Source organism: Euleptes europaea, chromosome 3 (assembly GCF_029931775.1).
Source record: "Euleptes europaea isolate rEulEur1 chromosome 3, rEulEur1.hap1, whole genome shotgun sequence".
Classification (NCBI taxonomy): domain Eukaryota; kingdom Metazoa; phylum Chordata; class Lepidosauria; order Squamata; family Sphaerodactylidae; genus Euleptes; species Euleptes europaea.
The window spans coordinates 87,820,135-87,844,249 of record NC_079314.1 but is presented as its reverse complement, the minus strand read 5'-3'; the positions used below and the strand labels follow the sequence as shown (position 1 = coordinate 87,844,249).

The following is a 24,115-nucleotide window of genomic DNA, read 5'->3' as shown; positions in this document are numbered from 1 at the left end:
GTCACCGTGTCACCTTGCATTCATGGCTCATTACCAATGTGTGAGCTCTTGACCCAAAGAACCAGAAATCACCACAGAGACATTTAGAATCCAAGCAGATGGCTTTTACTGGTCAAATAGGCAATACAGTGCATTGAGGATAAGATGACAGCTATGAGTGTCTTGCTAGTTAGTTGGCAATATAAAGCCTGAAAACGGCGGGAGATTACAAAGCATAAACAGAGCACACTTTCCCAGGAGTAGCGTTCCCAGGCTTTGGTATGTGGAGCCGTCCTTGAAGTCTGTACGGTTCAGCAAAGGAACAGAGGCAACATCGAAACCAAGATAACAGCCTGACACAATGCTGATTTCTCCACACCCATCTCTCCCCTGGACATCACAGACTCTTCTGCACACCACACCCAATCCCATCACGCCTGCTATCCATATTTACATACTGTTAACATTGACATACGAATGCTTGTCCGAATTCACTCTCCTCTACTTAAAGACCGATGGATTCACATTCTAGCTGTATCCGAAGAAGTGAGCTGTGGCTCACGAAAGCTCACGCCCTGCCAGAAAATATTGTTGTTAGTCTCGAAGGTGCTCCTGGGCTCTTGCCCTTTTCTACTCTGTCCCTGCGAGGCTGCTGCAAGGAAGATTGCCCAGGAGGACTCTACCCGCCCAAACAGTGGATGGCCATTTGACCCCATGGCGCTCTTTGCCGTATCGCCTCTCAAAGCCGATGCCTTTCCACGCCTCTGCGGCACGTGACGAAGGCCGGGCGTCCCGGTTACAACTCCTTTCCTCCGTTCCTGCAGGCTCACCGCGTTGCACAGCAGTCCGAGGTGGGTGAGGGGCTGCCGGTCCCCTTTAAGAGGGGCAGAGTCACTCCCGGCGCAAGGGGGAGCGGGGGCCTCCTAGGCTTCCGGCGATTGCCGATGGGGGTGGGGGGGGAAGGAAGGAACTAACTGCGTTTCTTGGAGCAGTTTGCACGCGTGAGCTCGGAGGCCGGGCCGGTTCTTGCAGTAGCTGCAGCAGGTCTGGCGCCTCCCGCTTTCAGGCCGCGATCTTATGCAGGCGCCTGGGTCGTGGGGCATCCGAGGCAGCGGGCGTCGTCGGCTCGGGCTGCCAGCCGGGGGGCCTTCGAGGCGGCAGATCGCTTCTCTCCCTTCTGCGGGTTTCTGCTCCAAAGAACGGAGCCTCCTGCTTATTAGAAAAGAGCAAGAGTCCAGGAGCACCTTAAAGACTAACGAAAGTGTTTTCTGGCAGGGTAGGAGCTTTCGTGAGCCACAGCTCCCTTCTTCAGGTAAGTATCTGAAGAAGGGAGCTGTGGCTCACGAAAGCTCCTACCCTGCCAGAAAACATTGTTGTGAGTCTTTAAGGTGCTCCTGGACTCTTGTCCTTTTCTGCTACTGCAGACAGACTAACACGGCGACCCACTGGGAATTTTCCTGCTTATTAAGTTTCCTTTCCTCCGTTTTCCTATGAATGTTGAGCAAAGAATTAATCCTGGGGCAGGAGCTTTGGGGTTAGAAAGAAGTCGCCTTTCTAACCTTGTTCGGTTTAAACCTACAAACGAAAATGGCTGTTGGTTCTCGTAGGTTATCCGGGCTGTGTGACCGTGGTCTTGGTATTTTCTTTCCTGACGTTTCGCCAGCAGCTGTGGCAGGCATCTTCAGAGGAGCAACACTGAAGGACAGGGTCTCTAATCCTCTGAAGATGCCAGCCACAGCTGCTGGCGAAACGTCAGGAAAGAGATTACCAAGACCACGGTCACACAGCCCGGATAACCTACAAGAACCAATGAACTCTGACCGTGAAAGCCTTCGAAAATGGCTGTGCTTTAACAACAGTTTGGTGATAGCGAGGCAGGCAGTAGGAGTGCTTATCGTGGATCTCCCATATTGCTTAACAACACACAGCAGGTCGAAGTGGCTTCAGCAAGGGTGGATGTTTGGATTTCTTTCAACGTCCCGGCCATGGACTAGGAAGCAAAGACACTTGCTCAGCGGGGACCAAATCCTGCTTACCGTAGATGCCGGTTAGATTCAAGTCCAGTAGCACCTTAGGTATAAGCTTCTGAGAGTCAGAGCTCCCTTCACCTGAAGGGAGCTTTGACTCTAGAAAGCTTACACCCTAGAAACTCTTGTTAGTTTCTAAAGTGCTACTGGACTCATGTTTTACTGCAGACCAATACGGCCGCCCTCCGAAACGTAATTAATTCACTTGTTGCAAAATTCACCATCAGATGACGGGCTACTTTACAGGATCATCCTCCAGTGTGGAATATGCAATCAGCTGCCAACCATGCTGTTCACATATAACTGGAAAAAATGAAAAAATTGACTTGTACCTGATGTTAAAAAGCCACATTCAGAAACTGCTGCTGGCCTGAAAGTCACCCTCCTTTTAACAGAAGAACTCCCAAGGGAGATTCTGGCATGAAACTGAAATAGAATTCGTTAACAAGCTAGGCATTAAGACTCAACAGACACAGTAGATTCTTGTCATGCTGCTGGTTTTAAAATTAGCTTGGCACATGTAGAAAGATCGTGTTATCATCCATTATTGCTGCCCTATAAGAACAGTTGTGTGTGTGTGTTAAGTGCCGTCAAGTCGCTTCCGACTCATGGCGACCCTATGAATGAAAGTCCTCCAAAATGTCCTATCTTTGACAGCCTTGCGCAGATCTTGCAAATTAAAGGCTGTGGCTTCCTTTATTGAGTCAATCCATCTCTTGTTGGGTCTTCCTCTTTTCCTGCTGCCCTCAACTTTTCCTAGCATGACTGTCTTTTCCAGTGACTCTTGTCATCTCATGACGTGACCAAAATACGATAGAACAGTTACCATTCACAATTGAGCTTGCAGAAAAATCTCACAAACTGCTTCCCTTTCATTTCGTTGCCTTTGACCCCACTGTTAATATATATTGCTTTTATCCAACATCTATATTTATATATTTCTGCACTGGCTGAGGTGGGCTCCACCCCACAAAAGCCTGTGCCACAATCAATCTGATGTCTTTAAGGTTTGCCAGAACTCTTGGTTTTTCCACAACAGCAGCTACTGTTCTGGAACTTGCCATGATAGAAATCAACATCTGTCCCAGTTCTAGAATTCTTCCTCACTGGAGTTATCTAAACTCTGCAGTTGCTCCTATCCATGCGTATTTGCTGTGTGAAAGCATCTGTAGTTTTGGCCTGTAACATTATTTGAGAGGAGGGACAGAGCTACAGAGCAACTGTGTTATTGGAGGGGAAAGGTAAAAGTCACTTAACTTCTCATTGCTCCCTTTGTTCTCATAAAGATCCAGATAAAGGGATAAGACCTCTGCTGAAATGGACTGCTGTGCCAGATACATCTGTGCTAGTGACTTGAAGGGAAGGGTGGGGGGAGGATTTCTTTATTCTATTAGTTTTGAGTCCAGTTAATTTACTTCACATGATCCAAATGATGGTTTCTGAGTATGCAGTATTATGTGGCACTTACAAACTGTCCTTGTGTGCGTGTTAAGTGCCATGAAGTCGCTTCTGACTTATGGTGACCCTCTGAAATAATGACCTCCAAAAGTCCTATTGTTAACAGCCTTTCTCAGGTCTTGCTCAGTGTAACAATTGCAAACTGTCCTTCATAGTGCTGCATAATTACCAAGTGCATTGTATTTCCTGGTGTGGAGGCAGTTGTGATGTGCTGCTTTTTTCCTTTTAGGCATGATCTCAGAGTTCAAGTTCTTGGTTCCCTGGGGTCATATTGCAGCCAAGGCGTGGGGAGCACCACAGGGTCGCCCTGTGCTCTGTTTGCATGGCTGGTTGGACAATGCAAACACTTTCAACAGGCTAATTCCTTTGCTCCCTAAAGGTGGGTTTACATTAATTAAGAGCTATTCTCTTTTATATTGGAGTGAGGACTGGCATGTGACGTGTTCCTCTTCCCCTTGTTTTCTTTCAGACTGTTATTACTTGACGGTAGATTTTGGGGGACATGGGCTGTCATCCCACCGGCCACCTGGGTTTCCATATCATTTCTTGGACTATGTGGGAGATGTGCACAGGGTAGTTGCAGGTGAGCATGGTGGACTGATCTGTAGCACATAGCAGGTTTGAGCATCTCAGTGCTCTGTACCCATCCTGCTCCAGGGCACAAACAGATTGTCTTACAGTCCCAGATCAATTAAAGCCAGATTGATTGATTTAAAATATTTGTGTTCCTACTATGAAGGGGAAACAAGAAAACAGCTTCAAATAATAATCTAATTGAAACTGAAAACTTTATACAAACCAAAACACCTGACAGATATAATGGGTAGGCATTCCATCAATGGGGTACAGAGAAGGCCCTTTCCCTGGTCATCACCTATGAAAGTGGAGACAGCTGCATTTGGGGCTCCAAGCAGATCTGGAAAACTGGGAAGATTCATCCGGAAGAAGGCAGTCCTCTAGAGCAGTGTTTCCCAACCTGTGGGCTGGGACCCAAAAGTGGGTAGTGAAGCCTCTGAAAACGGGTCTCTCCCTAATGGTGGCTCCTACCCTTTGCATCCTTCTCTCTTTCGTACCCACTTCTCACATTCTCATCTCCCCCTCCTTTGCGATGGTAATAAGGGATAAAAAGCAGTCTGGCCACTCTAACTTCATGGTAGTAGCTGAAAGAAGGGAGAAGAAAGGTTGGGGAGTAGATGGGAGCTGTTCAGCATACCATGGAAGAACCAGAGATGGATGGAAAGAGGCCCGTGCGTGCGTGCGTGAGCTGTGTCTTGGTGCTGCTCCTTCAGCAGCCCAACCTCTTGCCCAGCCCCCTGCAGTGCCCCACTGCCCTCAACCTTCCGTATGAAATGTACTGCACCAAGCCTCTTACTGCCAACCTCTTCACCATCATCTGCCATCTTCTTATATTTTCTCAACCAAGTGACTCCCCCCAAACGTACCTCCTCAAACTCCAGCTCTGGCCTAGCTTCATATTGGGGGAAGCTGAACCCTCTGTATGATGTTTGCTAGTTTCTCAAAAGCATGTGACTGGGCGCTATACAAAATAGAATGCTGGAATCGTTGGCTGCCAAGGTCATAGTTATCTGGGAACAAACTTGGATCCTGTGGCAGATCCTCTAACACAAGGCTTCCTCGGGAGGTGGTAAGCGCTCCTTCCCTGGAGGTTTTTAAGAAGAGGCTAGATGGCCAGCTGTCAGCAGTGCTGATTCTATGACCTTAAGCTGATGGTGAGAGGGAGGGCACCTTGGCCATCTTCTGGGCATGGAGTAGGAGTCACTGGGTGTGTGTGGGGGAGGTAGTTGTGAATTTCCTGCATTGTGCTGGGGGTTGGACTAGATGACCCTGGTGGTCCCTTCCAACTCTATGATTCTATGGCAAAATACCTTCAGACCGGTTTGTTACAATCAACAATATAGCCGCTGTATTCTGAACCAGATTAAGATTCCAAACAAAGACTGCCCATGCAGAACTCATTACAGTAATCTATCCTGTACGTCACCAAAGCATGGATAACAGTGGCAAGGCTATCCAGGGGGCAGGCAAAGACGGTGAGAAGCCTTTTGAGCCACAGATGCCACGGAGGGTTCAGCTAAAGAGATGGCTCTAGCAGCAAGCCAAAGCTGTGCATCTGTTCCTCAAAGGGGGGTACAACCCCTTCCTGAACAAGTTGAATTCTGCCTCCCTGAACTTCTTACCAACAGTCCCTCTGTCTGAACCTTCGGATACTACATTATGGTGCTGTGGTTTGAGTGTCAGACTAAGATGTGGAGGACTACAGGTTTGAATCCCCACTCAGCAGTTGACGCTTGCTGTGGGTGTCCTTGGGTCAGTCAAACATTTCCAGCCTAAGCTATCTCAACAGGGTTGTTGTGAGGATAACATAGAGGAGATGAGAATGATATAAGCTATTTTGGGTCCCCCCATTGGGTGTAAGGGTAGTGTGTAAATGAAGGAAGTAAATAAATACTTAGACTCTAGGCCTGGCTGGATAATCTAACACCAGGTAGGCCCCAAAGAACAGTTTTAAAAACAGTCTCTGCTGCAATTCTGGGAAGTATTTTTTGCTAAATACATTTCAGTATTAACTTTTGCCACGAGTCCAATATGGATGTGCTTATTTGCAAAGAAAGGTTCGATTAAAACAGTATCTTAGGTGGCTACCAACTGCAGGAAACTGCTAGGGTCCCTTCCCTTTACTGAGCTCGCCAAAGGCCCTTTTTCTAAGTAAGAAGCAACCATTTCCTTCTCATCGGCACTTTGCCAGTCTCCTGCTTTTCCAGAGGTCTCAGTTAGACATACCATGTTAAAGGGTTTCTCTCCAGTAACATAAAGGGACTCTCTGCTTGGAACACTCTACAGTCTGGACAGTATGGGCTACTCTGTGTTTAAATAATCCTGCCTCTATGCATCATGTAAGAATCTCATTTCTTTTTCTTTCCTTTTAGCATTGAAATGGAGTCGCTTTACCCTCATGGGCCATAGTTTAGGTAAGTGGCCTTTATTCTCAGAGCAGTTTTATTTCTCCTCAAAAGCTAGCAAATAATTAACTTCCAGGCCAACTTTTTGACCTTGTAGTAGTAGTTATTTTTATGAGGTGTAAAACATCTCTCTTATTCACTGACTTACCTCATGTAACCTAGCTGAGTTCTCTCATTTACTAGCCTGCTTCTGCTCTTGGGAGGGTTATTGATAAGGACTTCTTCCTTTGTACTGGGTTCATATTGTACATTTAAACCACACTCCCTCTTCTGTTATATAGGTGGAACTGTGGCAGGAATGGTGAGTAATTTTTTTTTTAAGTGTTGCCTATATAAAACTGTTTTTCTCCATTAAACTATTTGATTGTAGTTAACTTTGTCAGCATTCAAGAATGAGGCTGCCCAAGTTGACTCTTAGCAGTGGCAAAACAAATAAAACCATATCAACCCATCAACTGTTAAGCCAAAAATATCCTCAACTAGCAACAATAAATTAAGGTGAACAGAACCAGCAAAAAAAAGAAAAGAAAAGCATGTTAGCTCAGCAGCAGAAAAAAGCAAAACCAAAATCAGCATAAAGCTGTGAAACAGGCCAGTCAAATAAAATAATACAAAATGATATACCGGTACATGCAGAAGACAGACGGTAATATACTAAAATGGTTAGATAATAAAACAATGAAAAGGTAATCATGAAAAATCTCAAAAGCCTGGGTAAATAAAAATGCCTTGACATGACATCTAAAATACAGCAGAGTGGGGGCCAAGTGAACCTCCAGGGGGGAAACATTCCATAGATGGGGCACAACCACTGAAAAGCCCTTCCTCTAGTTTCCAGTTACCTCACTTCTGTGGGTGGGCACATACAAAGCAGGGCATGGAACAAGGATCTTAGCTGACAGGCAGGAGACTCCAGTGCCCTCATGTGGTAGGCAGAAGAACACAAGGAAATAATAAATGCCTGAAGGCAAAAAATGGTAGAACTAACATTCGCACCTGGGATAACGGAACTAAAATACTTTTCTCTTCTTGGGTCTTCCTAGTTCTCATGTATTTTCCCTGAGATGGTGGACAAGTTGATCCTAGTGGAATCGTATGGGTTTTTCCCAGCACCTAAGGTCAGATTCTAAAATGCTTTTCTCTTCTCTTTACACACACTTGAGAGCAGGATAAGCTGAAGGTCAGTCAGGAATGGGTTTGCTGGGAAACAACCACACATCTGCCCTTTTGCCCCCCCCCCCGTGCAACAGTAGGTTCACTACCATAGTAGTGCAATAGTTACGGGTATTGGACTAGTTTCTGGGAGACCTGGGTTTGAGTTCCTACTCATTCCATGGAAGCTCGCTGCGTGACCTTGACCCAGTCACACACTCTCAGCCTAACAGGGTTGTTGTGAGGATAAAATGGAGGAGAGGGAACACTGTAAGCTGCTTTGGGTCCCCATTAGGGAGAAAGCCATGGTACAAATGAAATAAATAAATAAATTGGTGATACCGGTGTTGTGCGTCTGGAAGAAAGTGCTATGCGATTAAAAGCTGCCTTATCTACTTTGACTTCAGTGGCTCTCTGTGGTCTCAGGTGGAGGTCTTTCACATCACCTACTACCTGATATTTTTAATCACGGATGCCAGGGATTTAACCTGTGACTATCTGCATGCAAAGAAGATGCTCTACCATTGAACCACAGATCCTCCCCTTAACAACAAGTGTGAAACCACACCACCACCTAACACATTTTCTGTTTCCGAGGATGTGATAAATGCTGGATGCTCATATGACAACCTTGGAGTCATTTTTGGATTTTTATATAGCTTGAGTTTCTAAACCTGTGAGAAAACCAGCTTTTCTATTACAGTTAGAAATTGCATGTGCCACTGAGGGGACATGAGTTCAGAAGTTCCATTCACATTTTACAATTATTGCAATAATAAAAAACCCTATTCTCTTAATATTGCTTTGTACTCTGTGATGCTGCTTCTTGTTGATCCAAAGGGAACGTGCCTCACTTATGTATGCAGTTCAGATTTCCAACAAGACAGGAGTTCCTCTTATTGAAAACCACTGCTAGGCTCTGAGACTGTTCATTGGCTCTCTTGTTGGCAGGGTGATGAGAGGGGCCCAGGATATAATAAACAAAAGAAGCCAAGCTCCCCATTCACCCTTAAAGATGCCCCATCAATACTAGAGGTGAGGCTCAAGGTGTTGTGTCATTTAGCGGTGTGGATCCATTGCCAGCTCTTCTTCTTCATCCTGTGATTTCATGCCATTACCCTGTCCTGTTAACGTATACTCTTAACCTCAGAAGGTGCTACCTGCTGGTGGTGGTCTGTGTATCCTGTGAGAAGTTTTGGTTGTTAGGAGCTACAGAAAGAAGATGACTGCTTCTGATTTGCAGGAATACGAAAGGCTGCTAAGGCCCAAACGGAAGCTGTTTGAGAGTCTGCTGAGTTTAGAGGCAAACAAGCAATATTCTGCTCAAGTGCGCAGCCCCCAGGAGGCACTTCAGAGGTGAGTTCTGTTTTTGGACTCTGGAGTCAGTAGCTGTCATCCTCTGTCCTTGTGGAACGGGGGCACATGGCAGTGAGTGTCCTGTACATGCAGGCTGGCTCTGGACAAGAAAGCAACCATAGTGGCATGCTGCTTTGCCATCTTGAGAAAACAACAGCAGCACCTCTGGGAGTAGACAGAAGATTGAAATTGACCTGTAAAGTAAGTAACCAGATGCTTGCAAGTAATGTCCCCCCCGCCCTACAAAGACTAGTGCTGGAGACAATAGGCTAAAAAGGTTTTTGTTTTAAATTTAAAAAACAAGTAGCTGGGCGATCACAGAAATTTAAGATGGACAAGCATCACGTTTTATTCTGAGGTTGTGACAAAGCTCTCTTTGAGGCAGGCACAAACAGAGCTTTTTATTGTGCTGTCGCACTCCCCCTCCATCATGCTGTCATGCGTGAAGCATGATTGAAAGATTTCTGATTTCAGAAGTCTTTAATCAAGCTTCAATTTGTTGCCATGTGCAAATGCAGGCACCAGTCAGATTGGAGTTTGTTTCCTTCCCACAAGCCATGATTAAGAACATAAGAAAAGCCATGGTGGATCAGACCAAGGTCCATCAAGTCCAGCAGTCTGTTCACACAATGGCTTACCAACATGAACAGCTCTCCCCGTTGGGGAATCGAACCCTGGTCTCCCATGTGACAGGTGGGGATACTTACCACTATACTAACAAGGAGTTGCTTAAACCAGAACTAAATCTTGGATTAAGAATCACTGGGATGAACCAAAACTTCATTTTGACCAAGTACCCACATTTGCATGTCATTGCAAACTGTGGCCTGATTTAAGGATTCTGAAACTAGTAAGTTTGCAGTCATGCTCCGCACACAAGGAGAGGAGGGAAGGGAGCGTGCCAGCATGACCAGTTGTTTGCACCCATCCTGAACAGAGAGTGGTTTGTTGCAGCCTTACCCAGTCCCAAGTATAAACGGTGGGATAACCATTTAGACTGGGTCATTTCCAAGAATATTTTCCAGTCTATTTTTACAGTGACAAACCCTTGCATGTTATTGTCTGGTTTCCCTAGGCTGTTAAAGGCAAACCCAAACCTAACAGAAGACAGCGGAAAAATATTGCTGCAGCGGGGGGCAACTGAAGTGCCGGGAGGTAAAGCGTTATTGTAGTGAGTTGACCACTGTGTAATAGTTTGGTAGCAAGCTAAGACATCCTCCTGCTTGGGTGGCATTGGTAAGTTTTTGCCAATGGGTGGACTTATGGCCTGACTGCATAAAGCCAAGGTCTACAACCTACGGCTCTAGAGCCAAATTTGGCTTAGTGATGGAACCAAATGTAGCTTTTATAAAAGAAAATTATATATGTAGATTAAGGTGTATTGGAGTGGTAGGTGGGATGCTAAAATAACCTGCCAAAAGGGAAAGGATAGAAATGAGCAATTTCCAGTAATCCTTGTGAGAACCATTCACAGGTTTATGCCAGTGTACTGAAACAATCGCACAGGGTGCTCCTGTATATATTTATTCATTATTGTGAGATCTTGCATGTGCTTCTTTCTAATAAAAGACTCTCAGCAGCAACTGTTTGGGCTGCAGAAACTTTATTGTATCTTTTCAGTTATGCAAACAGGCTTTATTATACTGCCGCCTTTGTTCTGATATTTGTTCTGAAGGTTGATGTAGTTTGACTCTTCAATTTGTTTGATGGTCTATGACTGCAAATAAAATGATGATCTGTAACAGTTATAAAAGATTGCTGACTTGAGGCATCAGGCATGCAACAGCTGTCCTCACCTCAGCGCCTAATATACTCTTATCTTCTCTTACCCTCAGGTGTGGTCTATAACAGAGATATAAGAGTTACTTTGGTAAGTTCTGCTGTAGTGTATTTTCATTCCCTTATTGCTTATCCAGCAAAAAGGTATAGAATCATAGAGTGGGAAGGAGCCATACAGTCCCTTTATTCCAACCTTTTGCTTAATGCAGGATTAGCCTAGACTAGAGCATCCCTGACAAATGTTTGTCCAGCCTCTGTTTAAAGACTGCCAGTAAGGGGGAGCTCACCACCTCCCTAGGTAGCTGATTCCAATGTTGAACAACTCTTACTGTAAAAATGTTTTTCGTAATATCCAGCCGGTATCTTTCCACCTGCATTTTAAACCCATTATTGCAAGTCCTATCCTCTGCTGCCCACAGGAACAGCTTCTTGCCCTCCTCTAAGTGACAGGCCTTCAAATAGTTTATGGCCGTTTATGCTTGGTAATTAGCAGTGTGTTCCGGGCTGAATTGCCCCGCATATTTTTTTTTAGTTTTGCACACTGAACCGTCATTCAGGAAGTAACTGCGAAGCCGGCATACCTGCTTTGCATTTCACAAGAGCCCCTTTAACATGACCTTTTCTGTTTGCTCCGCCTCCACTGCGAAGAATACCCTCAAGGAAGCATGCAAAATCACAGCTGCGCATTAGCTATGCAACCAGCGATGCTAATGGCTATATAAACAAAGGAACGAAGGAGCAGGCGAGTGGGGGGCGTGGAATTTCTCCTTTTGCGTCGGACCATGAATAGGCTTTTTAAAGGTCACATTAAAAAAAGAGCTTTGAGCAAGCATCAAAATCGACCCTGCATAAGTGGCCAAACAGAGCAATCATGTCTCCCCTCAACCTCCTTCTCTAGACTAAACGTTCCCAACTCCCTCAGCCTTTCCTCATCACTCTCCTCTGCACCTTCTCGATTCTGTCCACATCCTTTTTGAAGTGAGGTTTAAGCAGGCTAATTTCCCTGTTTTATTTTTCTTTTAACTGATTCTCAACTGTTCTCAATATTCCCTGTCTTTTAGAGGAGACTTGACTAATAAGTCTGGATCTTGGTAAATTAAAAACAACCATGATTTGCCCAGAACCCTTGCTTTAATGTTAGATTTTATAATGATATAAATATTTTAAGTAATAAGGCCCATGAAAATAGTCATACATAACACTGTATGTGTTACAATTGTAACAGAAACAGTTGTAAATACCAATAAAAATTAAGACAAATTATAGTTGCACTGGTTAAGGGCCAAAACGACACATTACATTTTGTAATGAGTTGGGTCCAAGTTCCCCAGGCAGACTTGCTTTGCACACAGCCACTGTGACATTTTTAAAGTCTGCAGGGGCTCAGTTTGGTTTATGATTATGACATGCAGGGAGGAGGGACTCCTGCCTTCCCATCCCCACCCTTGTTTCACAAGCTAAAATATCTGGAGGGGAGGATTCATCATTTGCCAAATTTCGGAGCTGCACGTTGTGAACCCAGGCCCAATCTGTTACAAAATGTAACATATGTAGTTTGCGTGTGTGTGTGTGCACTGTCAAGTCACAGCTGACTTATGGCAACCCCACAGGGTTTTCAAGGCAGGAAACGTTCGGAGGTGGTTTGCCATTGCCTGCCTCCACGTGGGCTGAGAGAGTTCTGAGAGGACTGTGGCTGGCCCAAGGTCACCCAGCAGGCTTCATGTGGAGGAGTGGGGAATCAAATCCGGTTCTCCAGATTAGAGCACACTGCTCTTAACCACTACACAACACTGGATTCTCTAACATGTAGTTTGGCCCTAAGTAATTCCCAAAGAAACTTACAGAATACATTAAACCAAAAACCATTTAAAGATGTATACTCTGCCTTTCAATTGATCTTCAAGGTGGCTAGAGTACAAGAAAGATGTCTTTAGCTGGGCCGTTGCTCCTGCTTCATCTTTTAGGGGTGGAACATACAAGCAAGATGCTGGGAATGCTGAAATCTCCCTCCAGTTTTCGGGAGTTCGGCCACTGTAGCTGCTCTCCATATGGAGGCTACAGTGCTCCGCCCCGTAACTGCACTGGCAGAGTTTTGGGTGTCTGGAGAGAAGCAGTACACACCACAGAGCTTTCTGGATAGAGAATTCCTTGCCTGCTGCCTCTTTGACATGTGTATCTACCTGTGTGCTCTTACTTGCCAAATCAGGGCAAATGACTTACCCCAAAACATAGCACCTCTCTCTCTGCCCCAGTTTAGCTTTCTTTCATGGAAGCCCAGGCTTGAAGGGATATATTAAGACACCAGGCTCTGTGGCCAAGCCTAGAATAACCAGAAATTAGTTGTTGATGACTTTTTGCAAACACTACTGTGCATGCTTTCAAACATTTATGCACAACTATGAGGATTTAGCACTAAAAGTTAATTTGCAGCAATCCAGGTAAATTATCAGGTTCCACGGGCAATTCCATATGTGCAAAAACCTGGATAACTAACCCTGTCTGACTTTGTATTTTCATTTGTAGCACAATCATAGTTTTTTGACTTTGGACCAATCTTTGATCATGCTGAGAAAAATCCAGGCTGATGTACTGATGATCATGTGAGTGATATACAGATGTAACCAGTACTGATGATCATGTGAGTGATATACAGATGTAACCAGTAGCCTACCTTTCTCTCCCCCCACTTCATGCAAAAATTCTAAGAAAAAAAAGCCATTGCTTCACTAATCTGCCACAAGAATTAGGCTAAGCACAGTCTTTAAGGAGCACTGCTGGGGTACTTACACCTTTATGTGCAGAATATATGGCATGTATTAAATGGCTGCACAGTACAGTTGCCCTGAAATGGCTTCTGTTCACACGACTGGCTTGTCCTTGGCTATGTAAAAAAAACAATGCAAGCCACCCATGCAGATAGCTTCAAAGTTGGTATTTCTTTCCAGAGCACAAGATGGGATTTTTTCCACCGAGTCTAATGATATGCCCAATGTGAAACCCCTGCAAGAGGCATACAGGACCTTCCTAAAAGAGGTGAGAACAGCTGGCTAGCCCTTGCCAGACACTTACAGTTGACCTCATATGCAGCTGTTTCTCTCATATTAGTATTTTGGAGTAAGGAAGACACCTTTATCTTGCTATGCATGTACTGAGGTGGGAAGGAGGAGAGTGTTGAGAGTAGGGCTGTGGATATACAAGAAGTGTTATAAAATAGTTATATTTATTGAATGTACACAATAGATATGATAAAAAACACTAGGCCTGGAATACAGGCTACATGTAAAACCACCGGTGTAAACTGTTACAAAAATATTCAACACAGTTGATGATATAAGTATTTGAGTTTAACCCTTTGTGAACACAGATCTGGTCAAGAATTCCATAACCCACTGAAAGTCGCTCTTTACAGCCACCTTTGATATTGGTAGTTTCTGTATTAGAATGTTTCAGACCATTTCTCACTGTCTTCTCTGTCACCCTTAGCACTTCCATTATGTCGACGTACCTGGGAATCACTTTGTCCACCTGAATGAGCCAGAAGTTGTGGCTGGGATCATCACCACCTTCTTAAGTAAAGGCGAGAATCTCAAAGCCAGTCTGTAGCCAGCATCTTCATCTCCCCTGCTGACTGCCCAGTGGATGGTTTCTGTAGGAAGAGCCATCCCTGACTGCTGCTGGAGGACAACATTGTGGCTGAACGTCCTACAGGACTCCTCCTTTGGGGTAGAGGGCTTCCAGGTTGCACTGGAAACAGCTGTCTGTAAAAGTTGTGGAGGAAATGTAGCCACACCTACTGTTGCCAAGAATGTGCCTTAATGCAGAAGCAACACTTTTTGCCTGTTCTCCATTGCTGGGTGGCCAACATATGCTGTATTTAATAAAATAAGTATTAGCTTGTAGTGCTGGTTGAGTGTTAAACATGGTTTACTTTATCAGTAGGTCTATCCCATCAAGTGCATCATTCAGGAGCAGAGTATCTGATGTTTTATTCCTGGATTCACGAGAACAGCCTGTTTTTGAATATTGCTTTCTTGCTAAGTTTTTTTTTAAAGCAGGCACTTATTGTCTACACTTTCAGCCATGAGAAACTGAAGAGATAGCATCCACGTTTTGTTTAATGTTAAATGAAAAGAGGCAAGCAGGAGGAAGAGTCAGTTTCTACTGCCAGCTACACAATCGTATTGCCTTCTACTGCAAAGAGAACTTATGCGTCTCCCTAGATAACATTTAGCAAAAGAATTAGCTGGTCATCTTTGGCCATCATGCTCAATCTGCTCTACCCCAACACACACATACCGGCAACATGAGCGTCTACAAAGATTATGCAAGTGGCTGATGGCATCTCTTCCTCCCATTACTTTTAAGTCAGGTCCAAAATTCTGTAGTAAATACTACAAGAATATTCATTCTTCCCTCCAGCTGATAATTTTACCTGATTGTGTGCGCATGTGCACAAACACTCATCCCCATCTTAGAAGGATGAAATCTTGTGTTGTAATTATCTTGAACTGCTCAGAGAAAAACAACTACCAGTAGGAAGCTTCATCTCACCCCTTTCTGCATTGTATTTTCTCTCCTTAGGGGGACCGCAAATCACACAGTAGCACAGGTAACTCTTTCAAGAAGTAGGAAGGGGGAGCAACATTTTATTTAGAAAATGTACGTGCCGCCTCTCTGGAGACCTCAACAACCATGGTCAAAATTACTATACAGCAGCTACCAATCCCCCCTTATTATACTATTGTAACATGTATCCTAGCAGAACCATTGTTCCCTGAATATCATAGCAATGACATTATAGTACACAAAACATTTAGTATAATTGGCAGCAGAGTAGTATATTAACTGTTTTAGGTGGCTTTGTAGAAGTCAGAAAAACAACTACAACTGTACATCGACTCGCAAGTTACCCAGCAAACCAGATATACAGGAAACCGATGAAGGAAGATGGAGAGAAAAAATGCTCTATAGGCTGTAACAACATTTATTTACAATTTAAAGTGTACAGTTGTTTTATCTCACAGCGAAATAGCCTCAAAAAACACTATGGTACACTATTAGGTGACATCAAGTTTGTCAGGGATAGCCATGAAGCAAGGTCCACAGCGCTATCATAGGGTTGCCCATTTGTGATCTGCAGGCATTTCGCAGTTAGCAAAGATGATTTTATGTTTGGACCCTAGAGCTGCCCACTTTATCAGACAGTCCTGGAGACAGTGATGGGAATGGGCAGGTATTCACGATGGCTTCCCAAAAGCTCCGTGAAAATCCACCTATGAACTTCCCATTGTGGCTCTCCTTCTGGAAACACCTGGAGATTCAGTACGGCCGGAACTTCCGCTGTTCTCGCATGAGTGCAATTTTCTGTTTGTCCTCTTCAAATTTCTTCCTCAGCTGGGCTATGTCTGAAAGACATGAAAAAAGAGACTGGATCAGACAGGAGAAGGCAAAGTGAATGACACCCCTGTGGATTTCATCTGTCAGGCAGTTAAAACAACTTTGTTCCAAAAGTATTCTTCCTAACATGTTCAAGTGTTATGTTACGTCTGTGTACTGAAATAATTCTTTCTAGTAGAACCTTTCTATTACTCTAGTAGAAATGCTGTCAAGCCCTCCAGAGGGATTCAATTTTTTTTTCTTCTGTAATGAAGTTTCAAATGAAACCCACTATGAATCCAGGGCAGGTTCTACCAAGGCTGGGCAAGCGGACATCCAGACTTGGGTAGTGCTTTTGTGCTCCTTCATTGCTTATCACTTGTTCACCAGCAGGTGACACAGAAGTCCATGCTTTTGGAGAGTGATTATCGTGATTTGGGGAATATTTATAATGAATTAGGTTTTAACCATATGAATGTTCAACATAAGTCCTATATCCTGTACTGAATTTTCAGACAAAAGCCCAAATTTACACAATTAAAGAGAAACAAGAAACGCAAGAGGCTAGAGCTAAAAATCCTGCCTTTCTACGAAGCATCCTGCAAAGATAGGAGCTCTGTTTATTCAGCAGTTTCCATTTCTGCCAGCTTCAAGCTGACATGGAAAAGCCACATTATGAAAGTAACTCAGGTTCTACACTTCAGCTCCTTGCATTCCATCTGCACCAAATCCCACAGAACTGGGGTGCATGAAAAGTTACTCACGCTCCCTCTTAGTTTCACGATGCTGCCAAGCATAGAAGTTGAGGAGCTCCTTGCGTGCTCTCTTGCGCTTCTCTCTCTCCAGCGCCCGAAGGTTGGATGCCTCTGTCCGTGGAACTCCAGGCCTTCGACCTTTCCTTGTCACCTTCACCCATCCCTCCTCATCTGGGACACCGTCTTCATCCTCAGCTTTTGCGTCTTCCTGTGTCAATGAAAGAAAAAAGTGAAGAAACGAGAAGGCTGGGCAAGAAAAAGCAGTGCTTCTACAGGTTGTGGGGGAAAAGGGGCTATTTGGATTTCACTGCCTCCTAAACCTGCCTCCTAAACCCAGAAACATTGTTTACAATCCAGAGAGCATTCCACCTGAATTTCACAGCGCTGGAGTACAGGAATTCTAGCACCAGCCCCTTTGCCATGCAAGGTGGCCAGAAAAAGGCTTGCTGAGGAAGGCAAGAGTTGCGCTACCAACCAGGTAAATTAATCAATGTGATCCTCCAAACCTCTTAGTTCTAGATTCTCCATGCAAAATCATAGATGTCTACCCTACAGGTAGGAAGGTCGCTACAGTACATTCATAGTTTAAGGGAAGCCTGTGGCACAGTTATCACAACTGCAGCTCCAGCAAACCCTACCTCAGCAATCTTCTGGTCATAGGCTTGCATGAAAGCATCCACTTCTTTCTTCAACTCAGCGGGATCCACAACTGATGCAGCATACCCAGCAATCCATTCTGAGACAAAGAAGAAAATCAGCAACTACTACAAACGTCCTCAGCAAGTTATGCAAAGAAAAGACTGGGAATCCAGGAGGCCTTTCTTCACACAACCTAAACTATGGACCCAAGTGGAGGGGGCAAACAAACAAGCTCCAGTGACTACTGCTGGTAGGAATTAAATTGCACCTTTTGTGATATGAATGCTTGCCTGTGCCTGCTGGTGGACAAGAACCACCAATTTGCAGGAGCCAGGGTCTTGTTTCAGCTGAGCACCCAGACAATACTTGGGCAATTTAGAACATCAGAAACCCCTACAGTCTGGATGGGTAGTTGCACCAGCAGGCTAACATTGCATGCATAGCAGTATTATATGCACAGGGGCCTACTTTAAACTTTGCTGAGTCTGTGCAAAGTTGTATGGGTAAGTTCTTCTGCCCCACCAGCATCAGGCCTCAGGCAATGATATACAGGTAGCTATTTAAAGTTGCTTACTACATGAAGCTGCAGATAAGAAATTCAAAGGACACAAACCACCTTGCCTGATTGAGTTCAATCCTATCACTACAGCTAGGTCCATTTCCTAAAGTGCTGAGATTTCCACATTGCTCTGCAAAAGCAGGAGTGCAAACAAAGAGGAGATCCCCACTTAGCCCAGACAAGGCATCTTGGAGCAGCCTTGTTTTGCCACTCAGCACTGCAGTATGACAATGAAATTATGTTAGAGTAAGAAGTTTGAAACCTAATCCTCAAAGATACTGGGTGAAGGATAATCTAATGTTGACCCCCTCCTATCTTTTTCACAGTCTGACAGTGTACTGCAGAGATAAGAGAGAACCGTTATGCAAGCCTGATTTGCACTGGCAATAGATGGTGAAATGTCTAGAGGTGAAAGAATGAAGAAATGAATTTGTCAAAATTGAAAGATGAGCACCCAATTTGACTAGAATCAGTTATATTTCAAGGTCAACCTTCCTGCAAGCAAGTGTCAGGCACCGGCCTGTTGTTCAGGGGCTTGCCAGGTGCTAGTCCCAAGGTCGCTATGTTGTGGTACATCGTCTGTATTGTTGTCTGTATTCAGTTCTATTCTGGAAACTGGGCCCTGGGAAGAAGGGGCTTATCTGAGTTGCCGTGGCAACCAAGAGCCGTTCTGAAAGTTTGCTTTCTAATATATTTCCTGTATCCTCAGTAGTTTCCCATTAGACTCGTTCCTTTTTCCAAGTCACTTTCTGCTTACCACTGTGCTTATTTTCTCAATAAACAACTTCCTATGGAAAACCTGCCTAGGAGTTCGTTTGTGGGATTTAGCTGGTGATCCAGAGCTGACAGCAAGGACTGCAGATATGGTTGCATGATCCATTTTATCCTGCGAGGCAAGCTAGGTTGAGAGAGTCACCCAGTGAGCCTCAGGTCAGAATAAGTAACTGAACCCATCTCCTCCAACTGTCCAACGATTTCTAAGAACTGAATCAGCACACCTGCAGGCCAATACAAGAAGGCACAGAAGTTCTAGGCATCTGTGGCTAGCTTACTGAGAATTCCAGTTGGCACAGGATGATTGACTGAAGAGATCACGAGGGGCCCCTTTGTTGATAACGACCGGGCAGCCTGTATACCAGCTGGACTCTTGAATACCACATAGGCCACCCTGAATCCCTAGAAAACAGAAAGTGCATTTTGTACAGGCTAAACAAAACCCAGGCCCGTTCACAAGTATCACAAAGAATGAAAAGCTTAGCCAAGCACGTAAACAATAGCTCAAGTGTGCTCCCACTCCCCAATACACTTTCATTTACATTATGTTCCCACCACTCTCTCTCAACATGCAATCCCCCAACCAAGCTCAGTGATCTCAATTTACCAACAATGTCTTAGTGTTGAAGAACTTGGACTCAGGTGCTTCTGGCTTTTCTCCCAGCCTTGGCTTTTCGCACATCTCCACAGACTGCACAGAACAGCAGCCAGAGAACAGCCTCGACAAGCATTCCTTCAAGCAAAATAAAAATTCAGCACAATCAATGACTAAAAAATGTACAAAATTATCCTGCAGACAGGATAAGACTACCAGTCTTTCTTGGCATGGGACTCAATTAAGATACTTGGAAATCAGGCACATTCCCAGCTGATCCCAGGCTAAAGTCTTCTCTTAATCACTTTCAGAAGCATGCTCTGCACCCTTCCTTTCACAACAAAGCTATACAGCCATCTCCTACTTCTACAATATATTTGAACAACAGGAAACCAGGAAGAGTCATGATCATGTTGACTCATATTCCCTGTCTACTGTCATTTATAAAAAGGTAGTGTTCCTTCCCCAGAAATCAGCTGATGCAGACATTCTCAAGTAGTGAATCAAAAGTTGTATTGAGGTCTATGCATTTCCTTCTATAGCTAGAGTTGAAAGTAAAGACAGCAAACTGATAAAATTGATTCCCCATTGTACAAAGTAATACCCAAGGCTGATTTCCCCTACCCTATACTGATAAATCCAGCCATTACGTTTTATACTGGTTAAACAAGCTTGCTGGCCACAATATGGGGATTGGTGTTTATTTGGTAAGCATGGCACTTTCTTGGCATTTAATTACGCAACCTGAAAATTCCAGGGCAGTATAAAAATTCCCAAATGCAAACAGCAACACAAACAGCAAACCCATGCTGCCCAGAACATGTTCCAAAACTGGGTGCTGCGGGGCTTTTGCCTACCTGTGGAGACAGCCAGTACCATCCAAGTGGCTGAAAGGAGTAGATCGGGTGGAAATATAGGGGTTGTGGAGGAGGCCATCCTTGATTTTTGCCCTGGGGCCAACTTGCCAAGACTTGCAGTGCATTCAGTAGCCAGGATAGATGGGCTAACCACTCTCTCTCTTCACAAGACCGTTATCTTTCTGGAGAGCTCCTAAATAAGTACCACTGTTTGTGTGTCTGTTCTAAGTGAAAAAGTCATTCTCTCCTTCCCTCTTCCATATAAACTCACCTTTGTGCAATATGGCGGGACATTGAGGATGAAAAGGGTACGGTTTGGTGGCCTGTTAGGATCTGTGTCCTCTCTGACTTTGTGCTCCTTCACATAGAGGTAGTGAGGAGACTGATACTTTTCAGAGAACTTCACTGGTATAGCTAAAAGAAGCAAGGGACATTTTGTGAGCAACAGACCATAACAAGAACTCTTTAATCTACATCAAAAAAATAAGGCCCAACAGCATCCATATCACTCAATGATTTTAACAAGTAAGCCTTCTTTCCCAAGTTACTAGCTTGCACTTTTCTATCTCTCTCTTGCTCTACAAAGCTCCTGGGTATTATCTGAAGCAGTCTAGAACCTGAACAGTGGCAAAAGACCAATAAACAGCGTTTCTCATGGAAAACTGCTTCAGAAGCAGCAGCTGCCACCACAGCACAAGGATCTTCTTTCTGAGACTAAAAATTAGACTGTGTATATACACTATAAAATATTTTAAACAAATTTAAAACAATGTTTTTATTTTTTTTAAACTAGTCCGGCAGTGTAACAAATATGCTAGCGTTAGACATAACCTCACTCCCTGACATTCTGTGGTTGACTCCACCTTCTGAAGCAGCCGTTTTGTGGTTGCACCCACTGCCCTGTGTTAGAATTCCAAAACTGCCTGCAGGCTCAAATAGGCAGGGGACCCCAGTCTAAAGCTTAGATTGTGCAGGTAAGAGGAGCTAAATCCTCCCATCATACCTAATCATGCTTTGATGCTTCAGAAACTTTTCTCCCCACCCTATTACATTTCTGCCATCAGAGCTAGAAGAGAGAAACAGGCTTGCAGTTCGATGAGGTCAGGCAAAACAGAATTCAGTCCTCCTCACCGATGCACATATTTGGCAGTCTAAATTAGCTCCCTTAACCCCAGCCCAGAGTAGACCAAGCAACACAGCAGACATAGGGAGAGAAGGCAAGTGTGGGCTTACAAGGGTAAGTGTAATTCACAGTGGGTAGCCATGTTAGCCTGTCTGCAGTAGTAGAATAGGGCAAGAGTCCAGTAGCACCTTAAAGACTCACAAAAATATAAGACTACCAGAAAATATTTTTAGAAAAGGGCAGGAGTCCAGTAGCACCTTAAAGACGAACAAAAATATTTTCCGGCAGGGTATGAGCTTTCGTGAGCCACAGCTCACTTCTTCAGATCTGAAGAAGTGAGCTGTGGCTCCTGAAAGCTCATACCCTGCCAGAACACATTTTTGTTAGGCTTTAAGGTGCTACTGGACTCCTGCCCTTTTCTACTACTGCAGACAGACTAACACGGCGACCCACAGAAAATACTTGTGTTAGTCTTTAAGGTGGTACTGGACTCTTGCCCTTTTCTACAAGTGTAAGTGTAATACAATTAAACTCCTTGCATTTAGAGGAGTCACCCGCTACAGCGTGAAGCGATGTATCGCAATCACGAGTCCACTAAATACGTGAGGATTAACTCTTACGACCCGCACCATAAAAGGGGGAAACGCAAAACCCCTACCCAGTGCCTGCAAAGAGAGGCGGCTGCCAATGTCAAAAGCAACAGGCACGGCAGGAAACTGAGCGAGGCCTGGGAAAAAGAACCTCGACATTGTCGCCTCAGCCGTGGAGAAGCAAACGCTCACCCGTATACCCTGCGGGGGCCGCGCGCGCGCCGGGCTCCCCACGCTTCCTCTTGGAAGCCGCCATTTCAGCGACTCGGAGGAGAGGCCGTCAGCGCCCAGTTCCTGCTGCCGCAAAGCATTGTGGGGGCTGTGGTTTTCCGGGCGGACTCCGGAAGACGGGGAAGGAAACGGAGCGGGAAAGAAAGGCCGTCCGGAGGCCCGGAGGAGGAGCGGGGGGGGGGGTCTTAAAAACTGCCCGGTCAATCCTGACTGCATTTGGGATTTAAACAAGTCAGGCATATAAACTGGGGACAGACGACAGTTTGGATTTAAACCTTGGACATATCGTGAAAGTTTGATGTACCTTCGCCCCCCCATCCCATCCCGCCCCGCTCTCCCCCTCCTGGGCGTTTTGGTTTGGAGCCCCCACTCTGAGGGAAACAACGGTGAACGGATCCCCGAGAGGTTGCAGAGAGAACAGCATGGACCGCCTACTTGTGTGTGTGTGTGTGTGTAAAGTGCCTTCAAGTCGCAGCCAACTTATGGCGACCCCTTTTTTGGGGGGTTTTCATGGCAAGAGACTAACAGAGGTGGTTTTGCCAGTGCCTTCCTCTGCACAGCAACCCTGGACTTCCTTGGTGGCCTCCCATCCAAATACTAACCAGGGCTGACCCTGCTTAGCCTCTGAGATCTGACGGGATCAGGCTAGCCTGGGCCATCCAGGTCAGGGCTACTTACCGCCTACTTACCTTCCCTTTTTGAGTAGTACCTGCTCATCGCCCATTTGGTATTTCCTATTACATTTCGGATTATTTTCTTACGGAAAAAAAACACCTCTTGTTGCTTTGAAGGTGCGGGGTGTTATGCAGCAGGACTGAAATGTGATGACCTGGACCATTATAAGGGATTGACTGGCACAGTCGTTTCAAAGCGAATGCTGAGAAAGAAACGAAATGCTTCGTGCTAATTGTAAACACTACGCCCAGACTGCAGAGATCAGTTCCCCCTAGAGAAAATGCAGCTTTGGAGGGTGGACTGTACAGTATTAAATCCAGCTGAAACCCCTCTCCTCTCCAAACCTCCCAGCTCCACCCCAAATCGCTAGGAATTTCTGAACCCAGAGTTTCAGCGCTATTTATGTATGGCATTTTAACTGACCTATAGCCTCTCTCACAGTTATGCAGTAAAGATAAATGATGCACTTACTGCATAATCCTAAACAGGTCTACTCAGAAGCCTTCTGAAGTCTACTCAATGGGGCTTATTCCCAGGAAAGTGTTCTTAGGGTTGTGCTGTTAGGAAATTAAAATGGCAGTATTAATATTCTCACTGACACACTACGCTTTCCTGTTGGTGCTTACTGTGCTCCTTCTGTTAAGTATATTACGGAATATTAATGCACTTTCCTGAGCTGTTTCCCTTAAATGAACATTGATTCTGGTGTGATGTTAACGTCATCCAGCCTGTACAGGAATATTTATTAGGATTATTTTGGACTGAGCATGTGCTATTCATAGCTTTACAGTAAAGTCCTACTGCCACTAAGACAGAAGTCCTATACCTGGAAGTAAGTTCCATAGAATTCAGTGGGGACGTATTTTTGAGTAAAGCTAATACCGTAATTAAAAATTAATTTTAGAAACTAATTTTTTTAAAAAAATGTCACTTTCCTCTGGGCCTTCTGGTAGCAGGTATACTCTTAAGGTCAGAAGACTGAACGGATTCTCAACAGGTAGTGCATAGAGAAAAACACTGACAGTGCAATCCTAAACACGGTTACTCTAGTGTAAACCCACTTGGATTAGCCTGGGGCAACTCTGTTTAGGATTGCACTGCAAGTGGTTTGCCTTTCTAACTAGCATCCACCCGATAAATGGTATGGCATTTCTCATTATGTTTCAGATTTTTCCTTGAAAACTCTTGCTCTGAAGGTACAGAATGTTA

The 24,115-nt window shown here is 44.7% G+C and overlaps 2 protein-coding genes across 3 annotated transcripts; one reads left to right on the top strand and one right to left on the bottom strand.

Moving 5' to 3' along the window:
• Window positions 1-3,692: 3,692 nt before the first annotated feature.
• Window positions 3,693-14,381, top strand: SERHL2 (serine hydrolase like 2). Of its 2 annotated transcripts, XM_056847324.1 has the most exons (12): window positions 3,693-3,843; window positions 3,934-4,047; window positions 6,413-6,454; window positions 6,727-6,746; window positions 7,489-7,563; window positions 8,549-8,632; window positions 8,841-8,953; window positions 10,029-10,108; window positions 10,789-10,823; window positions 13,256-13,332; window positions 13,678-13,765; window positions 14,216-14,381. In XM_056847324.1, exons 1-12 carry the CDS (start codon window positions 3,696-3,698, stop codon window positions 14,333-14,335), a joined length of 996 nt encoding a protein of 331 aa, XP_056703302.1. In that variant the 5' UTR covers window positions 3,693-3,695; the 3' UTR covers window positions 14,336-14,381. The 2 variants fall into 2 exon arrangements, with proteins under 2 accessions (XP_056703302.1, XP_056703301.1); XM_056847323.1 differs by lacking the exon at window positions 8,549-8,632 and having other exon boundaries at window positions 3,696-3,843.
• A 1,641-nt stretch (window positions 14,382-16,022) lies between these two features.
• On the bottom strand, window positions 16,023-22,159 carry RRP7A (ribosomal RNA processing 7 homolog A). Its single transcript, XM_056846542.1, has 7 exons — window positions 22,069-22,159; window positions 20,559-20,701; window positions 19,443-19,568; window positions 19,114-19,237; window positions 17,502-17,599; window positions 16,873-17,071; window positions 16,023-16,137 (listed from the first exon to the last, which is right to left on the bottom strand). Exons 1-7 carry the CDS (start codon window positions 22,157-22,159, stop codon window positions 16,052-16,054), a joined length of 867 nt encoding a protein of 288 aa, XP_056702520.1. The 3' UTR covers window positions 16,023-16,051.
• Between the last annotated feature and the right edge of the window lie 1,956 nt (window positions 22,160-24,115).